Source organism: Daktulosphaira vitifoliae, unplaced genomic scaffold, assembly GCF_025091365.1.
Source record: "Daktulosphaira vitifoliae isolate Bord-2020 unplaced genomic scaffold, ASM2509136v1 Scaffold_3, whole genome shotgun sequence".
In the NCBI taxonomy this organism is placed as follows: domain Eukaryota; kingdom Metazoa; phylum Arthropoda; class Insecta; order Hemiptera; family Phylloxeridae; genus Daktulosphaira; species Daktulosphaira vitifoliae.
Genome location: NW_026099574.1, coordinates 20,074,616 through 20,099,697, shown reverse-complemented (window position 1 = coordinate 20,099,697; position 25,082 = coordinate 20,074,616). Strand labels below are relative to the sequence as shown.

Sequence of the window (25,082 nt, the reverse complement as noted above, 5' to 3'; positions counted from 1 at the left end):
CTTCAAATATAGTGAAAGTATCGATATACTATCAAGGCTACTTGTTTCGAAAAATAAAATTTAAAACTAAATAACTCTAAAGTTTTCTTACATTATTATATCTACTATTTAATATTTATAAATTTGTTAAGGTGTTACACTGATGAGAGAATCTAATGGAATATTCAGACTTCTACTAACCACTAATTTTTGTTTTGTATATATAAAGTAAAACCATTATATAATTATGAAAGTTTATAATATTCTATTTTAGAACTCAGCTCACAATAATTATTTTTGTTTGAAATCATAAATAAAAAATGTATTTAATTTTTTCTCTTTTTAATTGGAAAAAAATCAAGTACAACATTAAACAAGTACCTAGTGCATTTTAATAACTATTATTAATATTTATAGTTTAACATATCAAATATATGATTACTGTAATAAATGTTATGATAATAATGTTTCTAAATATTGAGTTTGGCACATATGAAAAAATTCAATAAAATTAAAAACCAAATAAGATAAAAGATTGATTGTCAACGTTAAAAAATTGAACAAGTTGATAATATTAAAATAAAATAATTTAATAATGTATTATCTGGGATAATTATTAATGAATAATTTAATTAAATAATTACAATGATATAAATAATTAATAGAGTAGCAAAAATCAAGTTCAATGAATTATAAAATATGAATCAAATATTATACCTATTTAAAATTGAGATATGAAAATTTTTATGTAAATAGTCTAATAATACATTTATAAATTACTATCATAATAAAAAATGAAGAAATATTTCTCAGATTTTTTAAACTAAAAATTTATAATTTGTTAATTAGTGTATTTTTATAATTTCTTATAAAATAAAAATGAAATTAATAATAATAATACATTACCTAAATAAGTTATAATTTCAAAAAAATATTTTAACAAATTTCAATTCACTTTATTTACTTAATTGTAAAATTACCAATAAATATCCCCAAACCTTCATTATAACTTTAAATAAAATTAAAAATTACAAATTATTAACAAATAAAGGTTAGGAATAAATGAACAGAAAATGACCCAACAAATACAATATTTGATAAAAAAAAAACAGTTTAAACAATTGTTTAGACAATTTATATATGTATAATAAAACTATGTACAAACAAGTAGACAAATATTTACTAAACACAAATTTTGATCTTTATTATTTTTTTCACATGATCCTATTTATTCAAATTCTACTTAATATATTAGTCATGAGCAAGTCAAAGATTAAATAGAAGTTAATTCACTTTATACTATAAATATTTATAAAATGTCCTTTGAATTATACAAACTATGTAAAATTATTATGTTGAAATAATACATTTACTTAAGATCAGTATTTATAATTAATATTAAAGAATATAAAAATCATAATGTAAATTTATTGACATAATCTTAATAAGTAAACTTTTAGAATGTATTATATATGTTTGAAATTGCTAATTATGTTTTCAAAAAATGACTTTTAATATCATACTTTATTATAATAAAATTGCTAACTAATAAAAATTTAAAATTTTATACACATTTAACATTCATAAATAGTCTGTTCAATTACGCTTACGCTTAAAGATTAATGAAACAGTAGAATAATTGATGATAATTATATAAACAAAATGGTTAATAGTTTTATATGGCTAATTTCAAATAATATAATAATAAATTAATAAAAAAAAAATATATATATATGAAATAAAAATAAAAATTGTGTAATAATGTTTGATTTTAGAATTCTATTTGACTGTTAAATACAAAATTTTAATAATAATAATAATAATAATAATAATGAAATTACAAATAAAAATAATTAAAATAACATTTATGTAAATTTAAAGACATACAATGCCTATTGCACTTTAATAAATCACAGATAGAAAATGTATTAAATTTTAGAATGTAAAACTTTTAATATAATTTGTATACATATAATTATCATTTAAAGTTAAGATTATCCCACTATCTAAAAAAAAAAAAAACATATAAACACACATAAATATAATTAAACATATCTGTATGAAAAACCACAACCAAATTTACATCACTTTTTAGATCAAACAATATTTGGGGTAATAGGCAACAAAAACTAGATGATATAGTTCTATTATTACTTTTAACTGAATTTTTTCAATATTGCACGATTAACAATTAAAATATTAACTTGATGTATAGATCTTTTACAGCTTATCTGGTGTCATATTAATATTTATATTATCTAATTAATGATATTATTGTTATTAAAACAATGTCATCACAAGAAAAATACATATGATATGATAATAAATGGAATAGACTAGTTTCTGGGTATGAAATTCATATTTTAGAGTGTAACCAAATTTAAAGCAGTTAGAATGATTTTGAGGATCATATTTTCAAATCAAATTAAAAATACTTAAGAGTTAAAAGTTTAAATATTATTATTTAAAAAAAAAGTGTTATTAATTTGTCAATTACTTAAATTTTTAAATTAAGTATAAACACAAAAGTTCAAATTAAATTTAATGAATAATTAATTTATTAGAAGTAAAGAAACACTCATCATCTAATTGGTATAATAGACACAAAAGTTATACCATAATAATTCTCATTATCTAAAAGCGAACTAAAAATTGTAGCCTATAAAAAGAGGTAAAAATTTTGTAAACAAATGAGTCAACAAGAGAAAATTTTATAGATGATGACAATTCGTTTGCTATTTAACTTTGACAAATTGACTCTTTAAATTCGGTATAAGTAATAGAACGAAAATGCGAATAAAAATTAAAAAAAAGAACCCTGTATATAGAATTGAAAAATAAAATATGTTTTTGAATGGGATGAAAAAGGAATGAGTGGAAGATCCGTTAGACGTGTTGTATGAATTCTGGATTGAGAAATGAGAATCCCATGAATTCAGTTTGGTCCAAATTCATCATAAACAATTTGTCCGTTGGTGTGAGATCTGTTTTTTCTCCAGTGAATTGTTTGTCGAAGTTACTCACGTCTTTTCGATGTTTCTGTAATTATTTTTTAAATTAATTGATATATATATATATGTATTTTATGGCTTATAGAAACTTACAATTTTAGGTTTAAAAGGCGGTTGAACTTCACGGTTTTCGATTTTTGCCCAGTCGATTCGCCTGAAGAAAACGTGCCCTCGAATATCTTCTTCTCCTCTAAGACCACCGCCCAGACGTTTCATTGGGTTTTTAGTCAAAAACTGGAATATCCATATTAAAAATTCAGTATTACAAAAAATACTGATGATAATTATTTAATACATTACCCCTTTGCATATTTCTTTAGCTTCTTTGGATATACCCTTAGGGTAACTGACACTATGATCAGTAATGGCAGCAAATAGTTCCTCTTCATCTTCGCCATCGAATGGTGGTTGACCAACTAACATTTCGTATAGCAATACACCATAAGCCCACCAGTCAACAGATTTCCCATACGGTTGATATAATATAATCTGCAAGTATATGATAATAAATTTTACAATAAGTAAACATATAATTTTATGATATATCATCATTCAGAAGTCTATAAATCAATGTCTATTAGTCATCAAATTAAATGTGTATTATTCATGTGAATTTTTTAAACTATTCTGAGAAAAATAAAAAAAAATTAATTAACTCAATCGAGTAATAAACAGATAATAGTAAAAGATCGTGACATTACTTGCATATATATATGGGTTACATTTAATTTAAAGACACACAAATGTCACTTCTGCTCATTCCTTTTTCACCTTATAATCTTTTCAACTAGTATAAAAAATGGCCTGGCATATACTATACATCACAAACATCAAGTACATTTACAAACCCAACCTTATTTCAAACATCACAAAGGTAAACTTAACTTATATTTGACAGAAGATTTATAAGGTTTATAATTAGGCATAATGAGTAGATAAATTAAGTGGGATATCAGAAAAATCACAATAGTTTATATCTAAAACTATTATTATATTAATAGATTTTCAGACATTACTTTGTTTTTCTTTGTTTTACATCAACTTACCCAACTCTTATACTCATACTCTAAGAGAAAATTATATTATATTATTTTATTAAATAAATATATAGTAACATAATCTTTTTTATGCTCAGTCCCGACAAAACCCATAAAAATTTATATTTATTTTGAGCACTTTTAGCAATTAAATTAAAATAAAGCTACACGTAATACTAAAGTATAACCTATTGGTTAAATTTAATTTAAGTCAGTTCAATGAAGTTAGTAAACACTTTTAATCGTTTAATCGTAATAATCATATGTGATATTTGATAACAAAGATGAAACATTGTGTGAAGAAATTTATAAGAAAAAAAAGAAGTATTACATAGTTAAAAATTCAAGAATAATGTGTAACTAAAGATAACAAATAAAAAAAAAAATTTTAATTATTTTTATTTTGTAAATAATTGTGTGGGTTATGATAAAAAAATTATCCTGTATAGATATACTATATAAATATAATATTTTTTATTTATTAAAATATGTAACTTAACAATAAATGATGGATACAACTATAATTTATAGGTGTAAACATCACAGACAATTTAAAATAATTTATTGTCATAAAAATCACACATTATTATAACAGGAAATACAAACATTTCAACTATTATTATTATTGTATATAGTTATGCATAATAAATTTTTATATTGGCAAAAAAGTATTGATAATATAATAAAACCAATCAGCGGTTTTTTAAAATACATTATTATTATTTAGATATAAAAAAAAAACTTTTTAATTTAACTATAAAATATAATATTATTTTATTGTAAAAAAAAGTATGTCTTATTAAAATAAGCTCTTTTTATATTGATTAGGGTGGTTCTTAAAAATGATGTTTTTAAATTTATACACCTCTTAGAATTGTTCCATTAGGTAAAAAATAATTTGTACAAAAGTTGGTTGAAGTTGAGTGACGTTAACACGTGTCGCAGGAGGATTCAAATTTCAACTGTAAGGGTGGTTTTTCGATTTTCGTTGTTTATTATACAAACTATGACATTTACTAAAAAAAATTATAAAACTTAATTTATAGAACTAAATGTTATTAGAAAAAATGGCCTTATATATTATACTTAGACATAAAAATTAAAAAAACGATATATTATTTATCTTAACATCTTATTAATAAAGGTATGGTTTTAAAAAATACATATACTTCTTAATTCTGTTTCTCTTTTTTGATGTTAAAATAAATTTCCTTATGAAATTTAAAAATGTTTAAGCTGTGTATAACTTAAGCTATCCACCGAGTATGATAGGGTATTAAAGTAGTTTCCATTAGGAAGTTTACCATTCAGAAATAGTGTTCTTAACTCCTTATAATCGTGTCTTGAGTGAATTAACTCGAGACGATTTTTAGCCAAATTAAGAATATCGTTGCAAAAATTCTTCAAAGATTCCACAAAAGATGACAAATTATACCAGATCAAAAACTATTGTTATATTGTTATATGTTACCCCAAGCTAGTTGGAATCTTTTAAATATTAAAAAAGTTAAGTTAAATAAACTTAAATAAATATAAGTGTTTTTTCAATTAATTTATATTTAAAGATGTAATTTGACGCACCTTCAATTATTAAACCACCTATTCAAGACTTAAATTTTATTGAAAACCTTTTTACTTATATCACTATTGATAAAGTCATATTTCTAATATTAGTCAAAAAGTTTTGTTGTTGTTTATTGTATATGTCCCCCGATATTTGTTTTTTATGAAACCGTATCAGTTGAAACTAAAATAAAGATAGTAAAAGCTTTAAGAAATATAGAACCATGAACAAAATAGTTTTAAACTCAAAGCGTTTAATCGTATCTCTAAAATATACTTATGTTTTTAGAAAAAAAAAAAATTAAACATATTACAAAAGAGTATTCGTATATACTATTCAACCACTTTTCTATTTTTATAGAATTTTTAAATGTAGCAAATCCAAATATTCAAGTAATAAAAGTTATTAAAGAGCTTTCCAGGTAATAAAATTTATACCTGTTATAGCTAATATAGCCCTTAAATTAATAGAAGATTACAACAACATTATAACGAAAGATGAATGTCAAAAATAGTTGTAGCTTCAACAAGTTGTATCCGATTACGGAAAAATTCTCGGATTGTAATAAAGCAATGCTATTATCCAACATTTTTTAAATATACATTCTATTTTTTTAATAACACTATAAATACTCGAGAAACTATATTTTATTAATCTGTAATTATTTTATAAATTATTTTTAGTGTAGTATATTTTTGTACTTTTTTATGTAACCTGAAAAATAATGCACTATAATTTAAGCCTCGAATTGGTAGTTTAATAGCTTAAGATTCGTCAAACCATTTCTTTGTGTACAATTTAATTAAACAATTCTTATACTTAATAAAGCTTATTACATTTTATTTTTAAATATTTCAGATTTCAATAAGCTTATGGTAGCATAAACTTACTTTACTTTAATACCAAAAAGACTTAAATTTTATAAAATAAGTGATGAAAATTGTAATGACCCTCACAATCGAAATTTGAACCCTCTTGCGACACGTGTTAATGTCACTCAACTTCAACTATCCTTTTGTAAAAATTATATTTTGTCTAATGAACAATTCTAGGGGTGTATTGAATCAATTTTTTTACAAAATAATTAACCTACATAGCTAAAAATCGCCCTAATACTGAGTATTTACTTTACAAAGGATTATCAGTTAAAAAAAAATTAAATTTTGAAATACTTTGAATGATAACAGTAGATAAGTACTTAATCATTTTAAGATCTTAAAATCTATGTAAGAAATATAAATGATAAAAATTAAGTTAAACATCGGCAAAAGTTGTTATTACTTTAAAAAGAAATTATGCGTAAAATAGTTTCAAATTAAAAATCAATAAATTTGTTTTAATTAAAAATAAGTCAAAACAACGGTCTCTTAATATCTTATGTGAATATTATAAGATATTAATATTTTATAATTTTACCCTAAAAACATTTTACAATGTTAGATATAATATATTATATATAATGAAAAAAAACTGAGTAAATGGATAAGTTTCTATCACACCTTAAAAATTAAGTTTATACATAAAATCACCATACAACGAAACAACATGATATGCGCATTGAAATTATAAGATATATTCCAATTTATGTTTTCAACTGTTATGAAGTTCTGAACTTCAATGTAAATTGTCCGATTAATTGGTTCACTTTACACTAAACGGTCAGTTTAAGAGCAAAAGTTTTGAGCTGGAAAATATGAATGGGCCATTTTAAAGAGAATTTGTTTATCGTTTAAATAAATCAATTCAGCGGTTATAGTGAAATGTGATAGCCGAACAGTTATTTTCAATGTATAATACCATTGTGATAAACTACATCTATAAGAAAAACAACAATAAATAAAACGGTAGCACAGTGGGGTCGCGGCATAGTGGAGACATTGCATAGTAGGGTCCAGTATAGATTTAATCTGACAGTGATTCAAATCACTATCATAAGAAACGCTTCGATGCAAATCTGTAGATAGTGTTTAATTTTAAAAAATTGATGGATAATTGCAAAAGCAACATCAACTTCTATTAAAATAAAATACAAAACCCATAATTATCATACAAAAATAGTATATTTTTCAATATGGTAGCCATTTGCGTATAGAAGATAGATCGTCGGGACAAATTTTTTTTTTTCATTTTGTAGTACATAAAATAAGCTTTAATTTTATATATGTTTAAAGGACGCAGTATTTCCGGAACATTTTCAAAAATTAAGTTGAAAAAGTTATTTTTTGTAAAAAAGTTACTATTTTAAATCCTCCCAGTGAGCAGAATAAGTGTTAGATTTTCAAAAAAAATTATATCAAATGAAAGGGAAATATCTAAGGTTTCAATACAAAAAAATATTATTTTTATTTGTTCATTTTTGAAAAAGTTATGGCAGTTTTAAGTACAAAAAACATCCCGATAAAATGTAATTTTTATCGCAAACATTACATTTTTTTTTAAATTTTCGACAGCCATTTGCACATAGAAGATAAGATGTCGGGACAAATTTTTTTTTTTCATTTGATAGTATATAACATAACCTTTGATTTGATATATGTTTAAAGGACGCAGTATTTCCGGAACATTTTCAAAAGTTCAGTTGAAAAAGATCTATGTTTTTTACAATATTTTAAGTTTTGAACGCCCCCTATATAAGGGGAAATTGTCCAATTTTAATAAAAAGTATGTCAAATGAAAGATGTACTTATAATGTATTTAGAAAAAAAAAATTTGTGCTGATATATACATTTTTCAAAAAGTTATAGCATTTTTAAGTTGAAAATTTAAAATCGAAAATCGAAAATTTTAACACAAAAATAGTGTTTTTTTAACTACGGCAGCCGTTTAAATGTAGAAAAAAAAGTGTCGGGACAAATTTTTTTTTTTCATTTTGTAGTACATAAAATAAGCTTTAATTTGATATATGTTTAAAGGACGCAGTCTTTCCGGAACATTTTCAAAAATTAAGTTGAAAAAATTAATTTTTGTAAAAAAGTTGCCATTTTAAATCCCCCCCAATGAGCAGGTTAAGTGATAGATTTTCAAAAAAATGATATCAAATGAAAGGTAAATATCTAAGGTTTTAGTATAAAAAAAAATTATGTTGATTTGTTGATTTTTCAAAAAGTTATGGAAGTTTTAAGAAAAAAAAGTGAAAAAATTTCGAAAATTAGCGATTTTTAAATTTGTATTTTTTTTGGATATTTCCCCCATTTGCGGGGAACGAGGGATTTTTTTTCAATTTTTAAGGGTAATGTCTTCAACTAGATACGATTTGTGATCTTTTGACGTATTTTTGAAAGAAATAGGTCCAGTGAGAGCTGAGAAAAAGTGGCAACAGACATAAAAAAAAAAAAAAAAACACATCATAGTAACATTAATACCTTCTCCGCTTCGCATCGAAGCTAAAATTTATTCTGTAAAAATTATTATAATTTAAGGATATAACTTCAGTTTTAATAGTTGAAGGGATAAATATAGTTATATACTTTCAAACACAAGCGAATAATCTTAATACAGTTAATTTATCTATGTAAAATTCAGAATAAAATAATAAGCTATACACTGATAAGACTATTAAATTTACCTCAGGTGCTATGTAATCTGGCGTTCCACAGAATGTTTTTGTAGTCTTATCGCCCATAATACCTTCTTTGCACATACCAAAATCAGCGATCTTGATATGGCCGTCTTGATCTAACAAAACGTTATCTAACTTTAAATCTCTGTAAATGATACCGTTCAGATGCAAATAAAATAGGCCAATAGCGATCTCAGCTGAATAGAATCTAAAATATGTATAAATATGTATAGTAATAACAATTTAAGTGAAAAAAGAAAAATATAATATACTTACACCGCAACTGGTTCTTTGAATTTTCCACACTGCTGAATTTGGAACATTAAGTCTCCTCCGTTGATGTATTCCATTACAAAATACAAACGATCCTATGAAAAAATGACACCAATAAATATAGTATGATGAATACCTTGTTAATGCTTTACATATATATATATACAATTACAAATCTGCAAGAGACCTAAAATATTGTCATAGGTATTTAGCCTTTATTTATAAAACAGTATCAACGCTTTGTTCATGAATTCTCTTTGATAGCTTTGAACAAACAAGCAAGATTTTTATTTAATTACCAATAAAATGAAGTAAACTGCAACCCTAAGAAATTTAAACAAATTAATCAGTAAAATTCCATAAGGAATATAAATTAAGTGTATTTTATACTTTTAATATAAATACAAATTATACAAATTAAATGTTAATTTTTTACCAAAAAAGATAAAAAGTAGTAATTAAATGAAATAGTAACAATTTTTTTTTTTTATAAGTAAATCAAAGAATAATTTTTTTACAAAAGTTAAATTTTTTTCACAACAAATTAAAATTAAAAAATATAATACTTGAAAAAATCATAATTAATAATTAAATAATTTATAATAATGTCTTTATTACATAACAAAAATTATAATAAATAATATAGTGAAGGTATGGGAGGAAGTAGATAGTAATTATTATTTATTTTTTAAATAAAGAAAATATCTGTAGTCATGCATTATCATCAGAATATTTACAATTATTTTATTGAGAATTCTTATAAAAAACATAAATTAATAAAATACATTATTACCTTTTTTTATGCATAAGTTTTTAAAAATATTTTCTTAGATGCAATATTTTTGTAATTGCAATATTTATAGAGATAAACGTTAAGGTCCAAAAAATTCTATGTTTCCACAAAAAATAAAACTAAACAATTATTATTAATTAGGCATTGAGCAATCAATGTTACAAAAAAATTGCAAAAACCTTTTAAATTTATGAGTAAAACTCATCGTTATTTAAATTAACTAACATTAAATATTAGGTTTTAGACCGAGGTTTTAAGTCTAAACTGTGTCTTAACCTATGTTTTAAAGAGCCAATTAACACATGTCAATATTTAAGTATCAACAAATGCACAACTACCAAAACCTAAAATAATAAATGATATCTTCAAGTTATATCATACTAAAATTAGATACTCTGTACAAAAATGTCTTCTTAGAATTAATTGAAAAGTTTTTGATGTTTGCCAATCAATTACTTAAGTTTTTATAAGGCAATGTTATTATAAAACTGATCGCGAAAAAATAATTGAAATGGAGTCGGTTAAAAACAAGCCATTATAATCAATATTATTTTCAATTGAAAATGTATTAAATAATATATAGGCTAATGTTAAGTGGTTTGTCTTTTAAAGTTAATGAAAAGTATCACAGAGGAATTTAATTATTTTTTCACTTAATAAAAATATTGAAGAATTTTAATTAATAATTAATTAAAGATATTACTAACAAATAAAATTTGTAATGTGAGAGAAGTAAATTTATACTTCAGATTAAGGCATCCGTCTGAATAAGGCGATTTAGATAAAATAGCAAAGATCTGTTCATACACTAATAGTTTAAGTGACAATAGAACGACGGGAAATGTTGCAACAATTATAAAACGTTAGTTTTTCCAAATATTCACAGATGATTGGATTCTAAAAAAACATAACTTGATCCAGCTAATTTTTGCTGTTTTGTTATAATATTTTTTAAAATAAGAGTTACATACAATAAAATAGTTTTCTTTACTTAAATTCATAAAAAGTTATTTGTTTTATTCGTTTATATATAAGACACGTATTCTAGGTGCATTATCTCTATTGGGGGACCTAATTTCGAAAAAATTTTTTTTTAATTTTTAAGTTATATATCTGCTTAATACACCATAAAAATTTGAAGTTTGAGAAAAAAGTTTAACATTAGAAAAATTTAGCATTAGAAAATCAGTAAAAATCCGTTCAAAATCATGTAATTTAATGATACTTTTTTGTTGTTTTCAAACCATATTTTTATAATTTTTTTATATATTACTGTATATGTAATATATTACAATACAATGTAACTATTATATATTATAATTATTACATATAAACTTTTCTGTAAAAATTGTGTATAGGTTTTATAGGTTGTATTGTGGATATTTTTAATTTTAAATCTAATACTTTGGCGTTGTTTGTCTTTATAGATATCTAATTAGATAATCTTATTCTGATATAGCATTGTTATCGATTCAGTGTGTTGTTATCGAAACGAGTCTATCTATACATAGTTTAATAAGTAAATAGTATAGACTGCATAGAGATATTATTCCTAAATGTTTCCAGACGTTTCTTGAGAATTTTTTTACTACTGTTACATATATAATACATATATTTTAAACTTATTTTTTATACAAAAATGTTCCGTCTAATGTCTAATGATAATCTATTATCTATGATGATTTTGAAATGTATGTACAGCAACGGTATTATGTTCCATGTGATCACTAATTATGCATATACATTGACACTTAATTATATTTTCTATTTTATAAAAATAAACAAAGGGATAAAGAGTGGCTTATTTATTAGCCAAATGGAAGCTTTGAATTTCATCATGTACTACAAAATTATAATTTTCTGAAAAATAATAATAATTTTTCTTCTTCATTATTATGATCAGCAAATGAAGATTGTCATAAATCAGTGTATAGATCTTTTTCTAAAAATTTAATTAATCTTGCTAATCTATATCAGAATAAGATTATCTAATTAGATATCTATAAAGACAAACAACGCCAAAGTATTAGATTTAAAATTAAAAATATCCACAATACAACCTATAAAACCTATACACAATTTTTACAGAAAAGTTTATATGTAATAATTATAATATATAATAGTTACATTGTATTGTAATATATTACATATACAGTAATATATAAAAAAATTATAAAAATATGGTTTGAAAACAACAAAAAAGTATCATTAAATTACATGATTTTGAACGGATTTTTACTGATTTTCTAATGCTAAATTTTTCTAATGTTAAACTTTTTTCTCAAACTTCAAATTTTTATGGTGTATTAAGCAGATATATAACTTAAAAATTAAAAAAAAATTTTTTCGAAATTAGGTCCCCCAATAGAGATAATGCACCTAGAATACGTGTCTTATATATAAACGAATAAAACAAATAACTTTTTATGAATTTAAGTAAAGAAAACTATTTTATTGTATGTAACTCTTATTTTAAAAAATATTATAACAAAACAGCAAAAATTAGCTGGATCAAGTTATGTTTTTTTAGAATCCAATCATCTGTGAATATTTGGAAAAACTAACGTTTTATAATTGTTGCAACATTTTTTATGGTGTATTAAGCAGATATATAACTAAAAAATTTAAAAAAAAATTTTTCGAAATTAGGTCCCCCAACAGAGATAATGCACCTAGAATACGTGTCTTTTTATAAAATTTCTAACTTTGTAGGCCTCTAAATCCCAAGAAAATTGTTTTAAATATTTGAAATTTAGTTGAAACATAGATTATATACTATACAATACCACATTTGAAAATCACTATAAAATAATAACTTCTTAATGGTTTTAGGTGAGCTCAAAAACGCCAATTTTCTCAAAAAAAGCACCATTTTTAGAAAGTCATTTAAGTTTGAAATTTCACATAAATTTTTTTTTTTTTAATGTTAACTTTAAGTTATAATCAGGTCAATCCTAAAATTTTAAGTCGATTGAGTTAATATTGAATAATTTGTGTGTTTTTTAACGTTCTGGCTATTTTTAACATTTTTTACATTGAAATAGCCATAAAAATCGGAAGGTCATAAAAAAAAAAAAAAAAAAAATTGTTTTAATCTAATTATAGCATAAATAATAAACCCTGAAAATTTAAGAAAAATATGAGGTAGTCGTGCAACTACTTCTGGATGATTTGGCATGGATTGACCCGATAGTGTTTAATTTTAAAAAATTGGTAGATTATTCCAAAAGCTACATGATCAGCTAGTTCTTTATTAATAACCTGATTAAGATAAAGTATGTTGAATGAAAAAGGGATTATTAAAAAATATTATTTCTCATAAAAAAATTGTGTTCATCCATACATTTCTCATAAAGTTATAGCATTATAAAGTTAAAAATGTAAAATACAAAATCGAGAATTTTCACACAAAAATAGCATTTGGTAGCCATTTTCGCCGTGAAGACAAGTCCAGAGGTAAAATTTTTTTTTTTAAAATTAAAGTATATTACATTAGCATTAATTTAAGATATATATAAAAGTGTCAGACCTTCCGGAACATTTTTTAAAGTTAAGTTGAAAAAGTTCTACTTTATATATGCATTTTTTATACTTTAAGCCCCCCCACATATAGGGAAATGGTCTGATTAAAAAAAAAGTATGTCCAATGAAAGATGTATATGAATACTACTTTTCATGAAAAAATTGTATTAATCCATACATTTTTTAAAAAGTTATAGCATTATTAAGTTAAAAATGTAAATTATAAAATCGAGAATTTTCATACAAAAATAGCATTCGATAGCCATTTTCACCATGAAAACAAGTCCAGAGGTCAAATTTTTTATTTTTCAAATTAAAGTATATTACATTAGCTTAAATTTAAGATATATATAAAAGTGTCAGACCTTCCGGAACATTTTCAAAAGTTAATTTTTTGTGAAAAAGTTGTCATTTTAAATCCCCCCCTGTGGGCAGATAAAGGGTCAAATTTACAAAAAAAATATACCAAATGATAGGTAAAAACATCAAGCATCTGCCAGTGATTAAAATCACTATCAAAAAAATAACGCTTCGATGCAAATCTTTAGATAGTGTTTAATTTTAAAAAATTGGTAGATTATTCCAAAAGCTACATAATCAGCTAGTTCCTTATTAATATCCTGATTAAGATAAAGTATGTTGAATGAAAAAGGGATTATTAAAAAATATTATTTCTCAGAAAAAAATTGTGTTCATCCATACATTTCTCATAAAGTTATAGCATTATAAAGTTAAAAATGTAACCTACAAAATCGAGAATTTTCACACAAAAATAGCATTTGGTAGCCATTTTCGCCGTGAAGACAAGTCCAGAGGTCAAATTTTTTTTTTTAAAATTAAAGTATATTACATTAGCATTAATTTAAGATATATATAAAAGTGTCAGACCTTCCGGAACATTTTTTAAAGTTAAGTTGAAAAAGTTCTACTTTATATATGCATTTTTTATACTTTAAGCCCCCCCACATATAGGGAAATGGTCTGATTAAAAAAAAAGTATGTCCAATGAAAGATGTATATGAATACTACTTTTCATGAAAAAATTGTATTAATCCATACATTTTTTAAAAAGTTATAGCATTATTAAGTTAAAAATGTAAATTATAAAATCGAGAATTTTCATACAAAAATAGCATTCGATAGCCATTTTCACCATGAAAACAAGTCCAGAGGTCAAATTTTTTATTTTTCAAATTAAAGTATATTACATTAGCTTAAATTTAAGATATATATAAAAGTGTCAGACCTTCCGGAACATTTTCAAAAGTTAATTTTTTGTGAAAAAGTTGTCATTTTAAATCCCCCCCTGTGGGCAGATAAAGGGTCAAATTTACAAAAAAAATATACCAAATGATAGGTAAAAACATCAAGCATCTGCCAGTGATTAAAATCACTATCAAAAAAATAACGCTTCGATGCAAATCTTTAGATAGTGTTTAATTTTAAAAAATTGGTAGATTATTCCAAAAGCTACATAATCAGCTAGTTCCTTATTAATATCCTGATTAAGATAAAGTATGTTGAATGAAAAAGGGATTATTAAAAAATATTATTTCTCAGAAAAAAATTATAGTATTATAAAGTTAAAAATGTAAAAAATAAAATCGAAAATTTTCACACAATAATAGAATTTGGTAGCCATTTTCACCGTGAAGATAAAATAAAGTCAGAAATTTTTTTTTCCGTGATAAAGTATATTACATTAGCTTTAATTTAAGATATATATAAAAGTATCAGACTTTCCGGAACATTTTCAAAAGTCAAGTTGAAAAAGTTAATTTTTTGTGAAAAAGTTTTCATTTTGAATCCCCCCCGTAGGGAAGTAAATGGGTCAGATCTATAAAAATTATACCAAATGATAGTTAAATACATCATGCATCTATAAAAAAAAATTATATTGATTTGGTTATTTTTAAAAAAGTTATGGCAGATTAAAATAAAAAAATTTCGAAAATTAGCGATTTTTAAATTTGTAATTTTTTTGGAGGTTTCCCCCATTTACAGGGTACGAAGGAAATTTTTCAATTTTTGAGGGTAATGTCTTCGACTAGATACGATTTGTGATCTTTTGACGTATCGTTGAAAGAAATCCGTTCGGTGAGAGCTGAAAAAAAGTGGGTAACAGACACACAAAAAAAAAAAAAACACATCATACTAAAACCAATACCTTCTCAGCTTCGCATCGAAGCTAAAAAGGCTTCGATACAAATCTTTAGAAAGTGTTTAATTTTAAAAAATTGACGGATTATTCCAAAAGCTACATTTATATCCTGATTAAGATAAGGTATGTCGAATGAAAAAAGGATATAAATATTATTTCTCATAAAAAAATTGTATTGATCCATACACTTTCCAATAAGTTATAGCATTATAAAGTTAAAAATGTAAAAAATAAAATCGAGAATTTTCACATTAAAATTTTCACTGTGAAGACAAAATAAAGTCCAAAGTTATTTTTTTTCATTTTAAAGTATATTACATAAGCTTTAATTTAAGATATATATAAAAGTGTCAGACTTTCAGGAACATTTTCAAAAGTCAAGTTGAAAAAGTTGTCATTTTAAATCCTGATTACAAGTTTTATGATTTATAAGTGTTATTTATATTATATATACTTATATAATTTATAAGTATATAAATATATATATATACTTATATAATTTATAAGTATATAAATATATATATATTTTTAATATATAAAGGAAAATGATCTGATTTTTAAAAAAAGTATGTCAAATGAAAGAAGTATATAAATAGTATAATGATCCATACTATTTCAAAAATGTATAGCATTATAAAATTAAAAATATAAAAAAGAATTTTTTACAAAAACCGCACTTTTTTTTATTATCATTAATGTTCATATTAAAGTATATTAAATAAGCTTTAATTTAAAAAAAATATATAAATGTGTCAGTATTTCCGGAACACTTAAAAAAATCATGTTGAAAATGTTCAACTTTATAAATTTATTTTTAAGTTTTGAATCACCTCTGTATAAATGGAATAGGTCCGATTAATGAAAAAGTATGTTGAATGAAAGAGATATATAAATAATACTTATCATGAAATAATTGTATTGATCTATACAGTTTTTGAAAAGTTATAGAAATATAAAGTTAAAATTGTTAATTGTAATTAAAACTCTTTTTTTCCATGATAAAGTATATTACATTAGCTTTAATTTAAGATATATATAAAAGTGTCAGACCTTCCGGAACATTTTCAAAAGTTAATTTTTTGTGAAAAAGTTGTCATTTTAAATCCCCCCCTGTGGGCAGATAAAGGGTCAAATTTACAAAAAAAATATACCAAATGATAGGTAAAAACATCAAGCATCTGCCAGTGATTAAAATCACTATCAAAAAAATAACGCTTCGATGCAAATCTTTAGATAGTGTTTAATTTTAAAAAATTGGTAGATTATTCCAAAAGCTACATAATCAGCTAGTTCCTTATTAATATCCTGATTAAGATAAAGTATGTTGAATGAAAAAGGGATTATTAAAAAATATTATTTCTCAGAAAAAAGTTATAGTATTATAAAGTTAAAAATGTAAAAAATAAAATCGAAAATTTTCACACAATAATAGAATTTGGTAGCCATTTTCACCGTGAAGATAAAATAAAGTCAGAAATTTTTTTTTCCGTGATAAAGTATATTACATTAGCTTTAATTTAAGATATATATAAAAGTATCAGACTTTCCAGAACATTTTCAAAAGTCAAGTTGAAAAAGTTAATTTTTTGTGAAAAAGTTTTCATTTTGAATCCCCCCCGTAGGGAAGTAAATGGGTCAGATCTATAAAAATTATACCAAATGATAGTTAAATACATCATGCATCTATAAAAAAAAATTATATTGATTTGGTTATTTTTAAAAAAGTTATGGCAGATTAAATTGAAAAAATTTCGAAAATTAGCGATTTTTAAATTTGTAATTTTTTTGGAGGTTTCCCCCATTTACAGGGTACGAAGGAAATTTTTCAATTTTTGAGGGTAATGTCTTCGACTAGATACGATTTGTGATCTTTTGACGTATCGTTGAAAGAAATCCGTTCGGTGAGAGCTGAAAAAAAGTGGGTAACAGACACACAAAAAAAAAAAAAACACATCATACTAAAACCAATACCTTCTCAGCTTCGCATCGAAGCTAAAAAGGCTTCGATACAAATCTTTAGAAAGTGTTTAATTTTAAAAAATTGACGGATTATTCCAAAAGCTACATTTATATCCTGATTAAGATAAGGTATGTCGAATGAAAAAAGGATATAAATATTATTTCTCATAAAAAAATTGTATTGATCCATACACTTTCCAATAAGTTATAGCATTATAAAGTTAAAAATGTAAAAAATAAAATCGAGAATTTTCACATTAAAATTTTCACTGTGAAGACAAAATAAAGTCCAAAGTTATTTTTTTTCATTTTAAAGTATATTACATAAGCTTTAATTTAAGATATATATAAAAGTGTCAGACTTTCAGGAACATTTTCAAAAGTCAAGTTGAAAAAGTTGTCATTTTAAATCCTGATTACAAGTTTTATGATTTATAAGTGTTATTTATATTATATATACTTATATAATTTATAAGTATATAAATATATATATATACTTATATAATTTATAAGTATATAAATATATATATATTTTTAATATATAAAGGAAAATGATCTGATTTTTAAAAAAAGTATGTCAAATGAAAGAAGTATATAAATAGTATAATGATCCATACTATTTCAAAAATGTATAGCATTATAAAATTAAAAATATAAAAAAGAATTTTTTACAAAAACCGCACTTTTTTTTATTATCATTAATGTTCATATTAAAGTATATTAAATAAGCTTTAATTTAAAAAAAATATATAAATGTGTCAGTATTTCCGGAACACTTAAAAAAATCATGTTGAAAATGTTCAACTTTATAAATTTATTTTTAAGTTTTGAATCACCTCTGTATAAATGGAATAGGTCCGATTAATGAAAAAGTATGTTGAATGAAAGAGATATATAAATAATACTTATCATGAAATAATTGTATTGATCTATACAGTTTTTGAAAAGTTATAGAAATATAAAGTTAAAATTGTTAATTGTAATTAAAACTCTTTTTTTCCATGATAAAGTATATTACATTAGCTTTAATTTAAGATATTTATAAAAGTGTCAGTATTTCCGGAACACTTTCAAAAATTATATTGAAAAAGTTAATTTTTTGTAGAAAATTTGTGATTTTGAATGCCTACCTGTGGGCAGATAAAGAATTAGATTTATAAAAAAAAAACCCAGCACAGTGGAGTCGCGGCATAGTGGGGACGTTGCATAGTTGGGTCCAGTATAGATTTAATCTGACAGTAATTAAAATCACTATCATAAGAAACGCTTCGATGCAAATCTGTAGATAGTGTTTAATTCTAAGAAATTGGTGGATAATTACAAAAGCTACATGATCTGCTAGTTCCTTATTAATACCCTGATTAAGATAAAGTATGTCGAATGAAAAAGGGATTATTAAAAAATATTATATCTCATAAAAAAATTGTGTTGATTCATACACTTTTCAATGAGTTATAGCATTATAAAGTTAAAAATGTAACCAACCCAACCCAACATCAACTCCTATTTCCTTAATTATATCCAGATTAGTAATTCTTTTAATTATATATTATATAATTTTTATAATTAATTATTTTCAAATTATTATCGATTTTCAATATGTTAAAAGTAATCATTTTGAACCTACTTCTTTTTGTCCTTTAAAGTGAAAGTTTTAATAAAAAAAAATGAATTTATTACCATAACTTTTAACTCAACTTGCAAGTTTGAAATAAATATTATTAAATAGAAAAAAATGAAATTGGTAGATTATTTCAAAAACAACAATAACACTTATTCCCTTAATTTTACCCCGATTTATAACTATAATATATGAATACATAATAATTACAGTAATTAAATTGAGTATGAAAGTGGTATTCAATAATATAATATTGTAATTTTTACGGAGATATTATAAAAATAAAAAGGAGTTGTATATTCATATACTTTTAATGCGTATACAAATTTAAAGGAATTGATGCATTACTTTTTAATAAAAAAATTTTGTTACTTATGAATAAATACACTAAACAAAAACTTTTCGCGATGTTTTCAAATGTGCAATTAAACTTTTTCTATTACTTCTAAGTTTTAATATTATTATTTATTATTAAAAAATAAGTATTTACATATAAAAAAAAATAATTAAGAACAAAAAAAATTGTATTAAATTAATACTGATTTTGATTTTTAATATGTTAAAGGTAATCATTTTGAACCTATTTTTTATTGTCTTTTAAAGTGAAAGTTTTAATGAAAAATACCTTCTCAGCTTCGCATCGAAGCTAAAAAATGAATTTGTTACCATAACTTATAGTTCAACTTGCAAGTTTGAAATTGACATTATTAAATTGAAAAAAATGAAATTTTTAAGATTAATATGCAATCTGGAAATTTTATAATTACTAATTACAGTACATTTGTCAGAAAAATTCGATTTTTTTACATTTTTATCGTAATAGATAACTGAAATAGAAAGAATAGTAATCATATCCTAATAACTTTTGGTGTTTAAAAAAATTCTGCAATTGAAATATTCAGAACTTAATTAATTTTAATAATTTACTTAAACTAAATGAACCAATTAAAACAAAGTAGTTAAAAAGATTTACTCAATTGACTGTATTATAAAAAATAATTATAATTGTAAAAATCCATCGTTAAATTCAGGTGAAACTAAAAATCATTTTTGTTTTAAATTTATGATTTATATAGCAACATATTACAAAAAAATTTGGCATATTATAGACTGGTAGTAGCACACACAAATAGAGTTAAAAAATTAATAAATTATAAAGTAAAATTATTTACTTTTGTAGTTGAATACTTTTATCATATCAAATTCTAATTCGACAATAAATACTTTAAGAATATTAAAAATTAATGATTTTAATTGTTTGTATGGAAAAAGCTGGTTAAGCTACTTTTTATTTGAATAAGGAATATTTTTTTGATTTTTAAGAGTAATAACTTAAANTTTTTGATTTTTAAGAGTAATAATTTAAAATAATCATTAACTTAAATATCATAAACTTAAATGAATCATTTGACGTATCCTTGAAAATAGTAGGTCTAGTGAGGGTTGGCAAAATAAATCGTAGCCACAAAAAGAACCACATAGTAAAATAATATTAACATGAATATAAATTTCTTCTCACGAGGGGAGACTATAGTGATAAGATCCTTTATATTTATTGAAATTATTGAATCTAAATGAGATAAATATCAAATAATTTGAAAATTCTATTCTAACTCAAAAAAAAAATGCAAAATATTAAAAGCCTCAGACGGATTTGAGCCTTGTAACCCAAGCGTGACAGGTAAAGGTGTTACCCATTTGGCAACTGTTCGTTGCTTCTGATGAAAGATAAAATTGGCTATTTAAGCTAACTCAAATTTAAAAATTACTTTTTCGACTTTAAAAAAGTAAAAAATTTTTAATAAGTATAATTTCATATGTCTTATGAACTTTATTCTATGTCAATGAAATTATAATATTATAATATTCATAAAAGTCAGTTTATTCCCCTAATAAGATATTTTAAAATAAAATAAAATACAAAACCCAGAATTTTAATAAAAACCCATAATTATCATACAAAAATAGTATATTTTTGAATACGGTAGCCATTTGCGCATAGAAGATAGGTCGTCGGGACAAATTTTTTTTTTCATTTTATAGTACATAAAATAAGCTTTAATTTGATATATGTTTAAAGGACGCAGTATTTCCGGAACATTTTCAAAAATTAAGTTGAAAAAGTTAGTTTTTGTAAAAAAGTTGCTATTTTAAATCCCCCCTGTGAGCAGAATAAGTGTTAGATTTTCAAAAAAAAATGATATCAAATGAAAGAAAATTACCTAAGGTTTCAATATAAAGAAATATTATTTTGATTAGTTAATATTTGAAAAAGTTATGGCAGTTTTAAGTACAAAAAACATCGTTATAAAAGGTGATTTTTATCGCAAATATTACATTTTTTTTATAATTTCGACAGCCATTTGCACATAGAAGATAAGGTGTCGGGACAAATTTTTTTTTTTCATTTTATAGTACATAAAATAAGCTTTAATTTGATATATGTTTAAAGGACGCAGTATTTCCGGAACATTTTCAAAAATTAAGTTGAAAAAGTTAGTTTTTATAAAAAAGTTGCAATTTTAAATCCCCCCCCCATGAGCAGGTTATGTGTTAAATTTTCAAAAAAATGATATCAAATGAAAGGGAAATATCTAAGGTTTTAGTTTAAAAAAAAATTATGTTGATTTGTTGATTTTTGAAAAAGTTATGGAAGTTTTAAGAAAAAAAAGTGAAAAAAATGACAAAATTTGTCGATTTTTAAATTTGTAATTTTTTTGGATATTTCCCCCATTTGCAGGGATCGAGGGAAAATTTTTAAATTTTTAAGGATAATGTCTTCAACAAGATACAATTTGTGATCTTTTGACGTATTGTTAAAAGAAATCGGTCCAGTGAGAGCTGAGAAAAAGTAGTGACAGACATAAAAAAAAAAATTAATAAATAAACACATGGTAAAATTAATACTTTCTCAGCTTCGCATTGAAGCTAAAATATATCAAATAATAGGTAAATGTCTAAGGTATTTAAAAAAAAAAAATTATATTGATTTGGTTATTTTAAAAAAAGTTATGGCTATTTTAAGTAAAAAAATTTAAAAAATATCAAAAATTAATGATTTTCAAACTTGAAATTTTTTTGGAGGTTTCCTCCATTTACGGGGTACGAAGGAAATTTTTCAATTTTTGAGGGTAATGTCTTCGACTAGATACGATTTGTGATCTTTTGACGTATCATTTAAAGAAATCGGTTCGGTGAGATCTGAGAAAAAGTGGTAACAGACACAAAAAAAAAAAAAATACATCATAGTCAAATTAATACTTTCTCAGCTTCGCGTCGATGCTAAAATAACCTTATTAAATAAAATAATTTAATGTAATACACCAAAAAATTGTATACTTTTGATAAAAATTAATATATATATATTATAACCTGACCTGTGTTATATAATAAAGATTTAATATTTTTAATGTGTTTCGATTTTTTTTGCAATCTTAATAAAACACAATTCACTACAACTTTCAATGTAAAGGTGTCAAAACTACCACAAAATATATAATCAAATATCTTATTAAAGTAAACATTTTTATTTGCTATTCCTTCTCAAAATACAATTAATAATTCCAAAAAATCCAGTATTATATTTAAACGAATTAATAAAACGTTATTTTATTTTTGTGTATAAAAATAAAAATTAAAGGTTTAACCAATACTATTGATGAAAATAAATACTATGAATCACGAAATGCAATAGCACATATCACTTGGTTTAATTTGTTTTTAAACTGTAATTTGGTTACTTTCATTTATGAATCTTTTTTATCATTTTTTCATCGTTAAAAAGTATACAATAGCATACATAAATTTTAATAAATTGAATTTATGATAAAGTTTCAAAGAACTTTGGTAAAAAAAAGTGATTAGCAAAATTTCATGCTTTTCGTATTTTTTATTATTATTATCAATTATATAATTATTTAATAATACTAGAAACATAAAATTAGTATTATTTGAAATATGGATTTAATTTTTTATAAATTGGTTATAATTTAGTAATTGTACATTAAGGCAAGAAAAGTTATAGCTATGATTATAATTATAATAAAACTTTGTTTTTTGAAAAATTACTTACAAAATCAATTTTGAAGATTTAAATTTATAGTTTAAACATGTTGTAACATGGTATAAACTTTTACATGTACATTTTAAATATAATATATTTATGTTTAAAAATAAAAAATGTTTTATAACTGCATAATATCCGTTAATTAGTGTAAAAAAATTAGTGAATATGTCAAAAACTAAAGCCAACCAGATCTTTACGATGCTAGATTAGGAATCAGTGAAAATGTCTATTTAGAATCTACTGCCAGTTAGTTTTACGCATAGAATTTTTGATTTTTTGTTCAATGCATTTAATTTTAGTAAATTATTAACTATTAAAATATGCATAAGCTCAGTTTTTTACCATGAAAATTATTTTATTTTACAAAAGAAAAGTCAATAATTCCTTTATTGACCTTACAATTTAAACATTTAATTTAGAACTAAAATAAATAATAAATATACGAATATTAAAATGTATAAGAGAAGTTTGTGTTCTTTTTATCATTTATTTCTTTTTATATATTTTTTAAAGCTACGCTAGAACTATATTTTATTGTAATTTCAAAAATTTTAATGGATTTGAAAGAATAAACAATAGCAATAAATCAAATTTCTTACAGTCATTTCTGAAGTACTAAACGTTTTTTAAAACTTTTTACCAGTTAAAAATATTTTGGGACGTCAGAATTCTTTTGAAACACGTCGCTTTATAAAAACGTGAATTATCTAAGAATTTCTTATACATAGTCTTGGTTAGTAAATTTATTTTAATATATACCCACAGGAGATCTTTTTATAACATATTTTGATATTATATGCAGACAAATCCTAGGAAATAATTCTTTCATAATCTATAGCGTTTATTATATTTTTTTTACTCGCATATAATTCAAAACGACTAACTTCATAATGTTTTATTGAAGGAAATAGTTTCTCAGTTATATTATTGTTCTACTTATTTCCATAACGAAATAAAAAACGTCTGTTTATCTCAAACATTTTGTTAGCCCTTTTCTGTATTATTTTAAATACAACCTAAATTTTTAGTATAGTCATCAATAATATTATATAAAAACCTAGTTTAAAACGAAAATTACACTTTAATGAATTAAATGAGGTTTATTATTATTTTATATATTGTGCTACAAATAAAAATACTACTTAATTAAAAAATAAAATTAACTTTTTCTATTAGTGGTTTTTATAATTTTTCATTCAAAAAATTTTATATAAAATAAAGTTTTCTGTCGTTAAGTAATAAATAAGTTATATCAGAACGATAGCCTGATGGAATACTTCATTACTTTATAATTTTAATACAGTTAAAGTATAAAATAATAAAGTAAGTTAGCAAAGTCAACAATATTAAGCATACAACTCACCATTGTTTGAAAACAAGAATGAAGCTGAACGAGGAATGGTGGTTTGCTTGACAATGCTAAAACCCGCTTTTCAACCATTGTGCACTCGACATCATCATCCTGAATAATTATATCCTTCTTTAGGATTTTAATTGCATACAACTCGTCTGTTCCTTTTCTCTCAGCTAACATTAC

The 25,082-nt window shown here is 23.0% G+C and overlaps 1 protein-coding gene across 6 annotated transcripts in view; it reads right to left on the bottom strand.

Moving 5' to 3' along the window:
* Positions 1-2,648: 2,648 nt before the first annotated feature.
* Positions 2,649-25,082, bottom strand: part of LOC126901604 (protein kinase C, brain isozyme) — a 72,055-nt gene continuing 49,621 nt past the window's right edge. For all 6 annotated transcript variants that reach the window (XM_050678193.1, XM_050678196.1, XM_050678192.1 and 3 more), the window contains 6 exons: positions 24,909-25,082; positions 9,427-9,518; positions 9,157-9,358; positions 3,291-3,479; positions 3,084-3,224; positions 2,649-3,018 (listed from right to left, as the gene is read on the bottom strand). In XM_050678193.1, coding sequence (XP_050534150.1) covers positions 2,866-3,018; positions 3,084-3,224; positions 3,291-3,479; positions 9,157-9,358; positions 9,427-9,518; positions 24,909-25,082 — 951 coding nt within the window. In that variant the 3' untranslated portion in view covers positions 2,649-2,865. The remainder of the gene's footprint in view (positions 3,019-3,083; positions 3,225-3,290; positions 3,480-9,156; positions 9,359-9,426; positions 9,519-24,908) is intronic.